Raw genomic sequence first — 4,701 nt, forward strand, 5'->3', positions numbered from 1 at the left:
GCAACACTCTGAGAACAGGTCTTGCACCCTGTGGGCAGCACAATAGAGTCAATCCCATTGGCAAAGGTGTGGCCAACCCCAATATTGTTAGCTTGAAAGAGTTGTTCCCATCACTCACCTGTCATGTGGCAGCATGGGCAGGAGAGAAATTCCTCTTCCCTCCTCATCAATGCCTGAGGCAGGTGAGAGAACTAGCCTTGTACCCCTCCCCACATCTGCTTCAGCACTCACAAAAGCAGCCCCTGCACCATGCCTGGGCAACACAGTAGAGCTGACCCTGAAGGTGTAAGTGTGGAAGAGCCAACTCTGAAGATATGAAAGCAGGAGACCTTGCTGCAAAGGGTGAACTTGCCAAAGAAATGCAGGAAAGCTCACCGTGGTGGTGAAGACAAGGGAGAGCTGGTGGGATGACCAACCATGAATCTACCCAGGCTGAGAACCAGGGTTATTGGTTGACCCATCCCAACTTCCATATTCAGCCCAATCAGTCAGTAATAAGACTCTCAACCACATGGCAGTTCTGCTCTAAGCACTACTATACCCAATGAAGACCGCCAACCACAAATAATAATAATAATAATAATAATAATAATAATAATAATAATAATAATAATAATCAGGCATGAAGGAATGCAAGATGTTTGGGGAATGGACAATAAAGTAAGAGAATTTATAGATGCCAAGAGTTTTGAAAAAGGGAGGGAGGCACTTGAAATATTTGCCTTCCAAATACTGAAGAAAAAGCACAACAGCTTCCTGTATCATTTCGTGTGTCTCCACTCTGGAAGCAGAAAACCACAGAAAGGAGTTGTCTAAAACAACCACCATATTGGAGAACTCTGAATGATTCTCTGAAACTCATGTCCTTCACGGACAGGTCCTAGTTGGTAGGAATCATAGTCTTCTTATTAAAATTACACGGATGGCAAAGAACTTAAGAGGTTTGTTGTTATATTCTCATCTTTTGCTGCAGAGCTCCTGTGAAAGTTTAGTGGTGGAAATCTAATCTAATCTGAGCTGTTGTAGACAGTGTATTTTAGTCATTTCCGTTCTTGCGGCTTTATGTACTACTGGTCCATTATATTTCAATGAAGTGCATATGTGTGAGAGGTGGGGAGAAACAGAGAGCAGTGCACCAGCCTGTAGCCAGCCAACCAGCCAGCCAGACACTGGTGGGGAGGGAGGAGAGAAAGAGAGAAAAAGAGGAGAGAGAGAAAGAGAGGGAGAGAGAGAGAGGGGGAGAGAGAAAGAGGGAGAAGGAGAGAGAGAGAAAGAGAGAGAGAGAGAGAGAGAGAGAGAGAGAGAGAGAGCTCAGAAATGTTTGAAGCTTTTCCTTTTCTCATGGCAACTTACTGAGGTCTTTGCATAGTTTAATACTTTTACACATTTCTGTAATGTGTGTTAGTCATTTTCACCCAGATGGGCCTCTTTCCTTCCTCTCATGCTACTGTAGCTTTTCCCCCCAGAACCTCCTCCTTTATTTATGTCTTCTTTTTTGTGACTCTTGGAGTTTATTTAGTTTCTTGCAGCTTTTAACACCAAGAAGGAAAAGTCTACTTCAGAAGTTCTTAGTGTAAAAAGTTAAGGATGTTTTATGCGAGAGTTTAGAGAGTAGGAAGTAGAGGGAAACTGGAAAATCCATAAAGACGAAAATTAAGCAGTTCAATAGTAACAATAAATAAGTGGACACGGCAAGTGGAACTAGGTAAGGACTATCAAACATAAAAATGACTCTAAAACACAGCATACATACTGCTCAGAAAGCAGCAAAATAGACGAATGAATCAGTAATGAAAGCAAAAAAAGAAAGAAAGGAAGGAAGAAAGGGATGAAGGGAGGGGCAAAGGGAGGTAGGGAAGGAGAGAAAAAGAAGGGAGGGAGGAAGGAAGAAAGAAAAATTTGAACACAGGAAGAATTTCTTTCAACCTCTCTGCCACTAGGTTTTCCTGACACTGAGTTTAAGTGATAGGAAGTCCCTCTGCTCCTCCAGACACCCACAGATGATTACAGATAGAGAATGTTCCTTCCAGATAACCGAGTCCCCAAATATTACCACTAATCTTTGGGTTCTAACTAGCTTTGTATCTGTATTGATTTTCTTCTGAATTGAGAGTTCTGTTTCCATCTCTGGGTCCCCAAAACTTAAAAGAGTAACAAGTGTATAAGACACACTCAATTCAACTGCTTCTCAAAACCTACAGATTAAAGTGAACAGATTAAAGAAAACAAGGAAACACACAAAAGACCAACTTGAAATAAGTGAACACATGTTTAATTTCTTAGCTGGAGGTTTAATCCAAAATTGAATAAAGACAGAATTAGAGAAACAATAGAAGAATGATTATTTTGTCTTCTTGTTTATATTGCATAACCTGTATCCTCAGGGGAGAGCCTCTCAAACATTCAAGCCAAAACAAACCAAACCAAACAAACAAACAAACCACTCAACAGATCATTTTTCTACGCATAATATGCTACTATTTTTCATTTCTGTAGTAAACAATATTGAAGAAGAATCTAATAAACCAACTATATTTTTGATCCAAAAATTCATAAATGTAGTTGCCCAAAATGATGTTTCAGGGCCAGTGTCTGCTGCGAGGATAAGAACAGATCATATTGGGAGGGAGGACCCAGGACTCAGATTCCTAAGTCAGTGCCGTAGCCACCCTGGGTAGATATGGCTGTCGTCTCTAAAGCCTCATCCTACAGAGTCACACCCTGGAATTGGCCAATCTGCTCACAGCGGGCAGAGAAGGCAGGAGCCAGGGCAGGGCATAAAAGGTGGGGCAGGACAAGTTGCTCCTCACACTTGCTTCTGACATAGTTGTGTTGAAATACAAGCCCAGAAACAGACACCATGGTGCACCTGACTGATGCCGAGAAGGCTGCCATCTCCGGCCTGTGGGGAAAGGTGAACGCTGATGGAGTTGGCGCTGAGGCCCTGGGCAGGTTGGTATTGAGGTTACAATGCAGCTCACAAGTTGGGTGCATGGAGACCCGGGTCTGTTTTCCACAGGCACTAACTTCCAGTGTCCTCCCGTTGTCTTCTCCTTAGGCTGCTGGTGGTCTACCCTTGGACCCAGAGGTTCTTTGAACACTTTGGGGACCTGTCCTCTGCCTCCGCTGTCATGGGCAATGCCCAGGTGAAAGCCCATGGCAAGAAGGTGATCACTGCCTTTGGTGACGGCCTGAAACACCTGGACAACCTCAAGGGCACCTTTTCTGCCCTGAGTGAGCTGCACTGTGACAAGCTGCACGTGGATCCTGAGAACTTCAGGGTGAGTGTGATGGGTCTGCCCGTGGTTTCCTTCCTCTGGCTTTGGTGTTCACCTCCCCATCAGAAGGAAGAGGGAAGAGACACTAGGGAGCAGTTTGGACTGATGATGCCTGCTTGGCCCCGTGGAGGACCGGCAATAGTTTGACGATTTTACCTCCACTCAATATTGTGGTCTCCATTCTTTGTTCTTCGAGGCTTTGATTTCCTCTTTCTTTTCCTAAGAAATTCTTTATCTACTTTTCTTTTCTTATTTTTTTTTCTTTCAAGTATTTCCTGGTAATTTACTTTGAGGACAAGGAAGATAGGCGATCCTCTGCTTCCTTGCACAGCTCTAAAGAATAACAGATCGCTGGCTCTCTGACTAGGCTGATAGGGAAGAATACAATTTGCCTATAAATTCTGTTGATATAGAGGATTCTTATCAGCATTGGCAGGTGGGACCCAGCTGTCATTCTGTTTATGCTTTAAGACTGTAACCATAAGTTGAAATGACCCTGCAGTGTCTGGTGTTTTTGCTCTAGTATGATGTGATGCCTGTTCTGTCTTCCCACAGCTCCTGGGCAATATGATTGTGATTGTGCTGTCCCACGACCTGGGCAAGGATTTCACCCCCGCTGCACAGGCTGCCTTTCAGAAGGTGGTGGCTGGTGTGGCCTCTGCCCTGGCTCACAAGTACCACTAACCCCATTTCTTGCTCGTGTTTATGCACTAATGTTTTTTGTCCCCTGGAGAAAAACTCTCCATTGTGGGTCAAATAATGAAGACCTTTGGGCTTCTACTTCTATCTAATAAAAGATATTTATTTTCCTTGCAGTGGCTGTGTTTTAATTGTGTTTCTTGGAAGGATTCATATGAAGCAATTAAACTATAAAGTAACTGGCCTATGTTGGGTGTAGTAAAGGGAGTATAAAAGTCATACCATTCTATTTCAGTTAAAATCCTTCAAAAATAAAATAGAGAAAAGAAATGAGTATTTAGAAAAGGCTATTCCATTTGACTTTGAGCTAATAAGCTGGTATCTCATGCTTTGTGATAGGCGATGAGCTAGTAAGCAGCTGCTATGGAAACGGCCGATGCCATTCCTTATCACTTGCAAAAGAATTCAACTTAGGGTTTCATTTACAGCATAGATTTTCACGAGCTGTTCTCAGAAACTTCTCTTGTCTTTCCATTCACTGCCTGGTGCTCAGAGACCTCATTTTAATCATTTCTCTTGTCTGCAATTCTCACTCTGAAGGGTTCCATTCCTCCCATGCTTTTCTACCCCCATGTCTCATCCTCTCCTGACCTCTTTTATCTTAGATAACCCTACTCCGTTACAGAGATATGCTAGAAACATGAAGAACAGCTCTTGAGTCCTCCCCTGTCTCTCCCATCAGCAGTGCCCTGTGAATCTCCACACACTCGCAGCTTGCACAGGA

At 43.4% G+C, this 4,701-nt stretch overlaps 1 protein-coding gene across 1 annotated transcript; it reads left to right on the forward strand.

Annotated features, from left to right (window-relative positions):
• The first annotated feature begins 2,794 nt into the window (after window positions 1–2,794).
• Window positions 2,795–4,093, forward strand: LOC125397197 (hemoglobin subunit beta). The gene is made up of 3 exons (XM_048429448.3): window positions 2,795–2,952; window positions 3,059–3,281; window positions 3,834–4,093. Exons 1-3 carry the CDS (start codon window positions 2,861–2,863, stop codon window positions 3,960–3,962), a joined length of 444 nt encoding a protein of 147 aa, XP_048285405.3. The 5' UTR covers window positions 2,795–2,860; the 3' UTR covers window positions 3,963–4,093.
• The last annotated feature ends 608 nt before the right edge of the window (window positions 4,094–4,701 follow it).

The sequence above is a fragment of the Myodes glareolus genome, chromosome 7 (assembly GCF_982192425.1).
Source record: "Myodes glareolus chromosome 7, mMyoGla1.1, whole genome shotgun sequence".
NCBI lineage: Eukaryota > Metazoa > Chordata > Mammalia > Rodentia > Cricetidae > Myodes > Myodes glareolus.

Excerpts from the sequence above, each read along its gene's own strand:
- LOC125397197 (XM_048429448.3), top strand. The coding sequence starts at position 2,861 with ATGGTGCACCTGACTGATGCCGAGAAGGCTGCCATCTCCGGCCTGTGG. Across the intron at positions 2,953-3,058 it reads GGCGCTGAGGCCCTGGGCAG|GCTGCTGGTGGTCTACCCTT; the intron begins GTTGGTATTGAG and ends TCTTCTCCTTAG. Across the intron at positions 3,282-3,833 it reads TGGATCCTGAGAACTTCAGG|CTCCTGGGCAATATGATTGT; the intron begins GTGAGTGTGATG and ends GTCTTCCCACAG.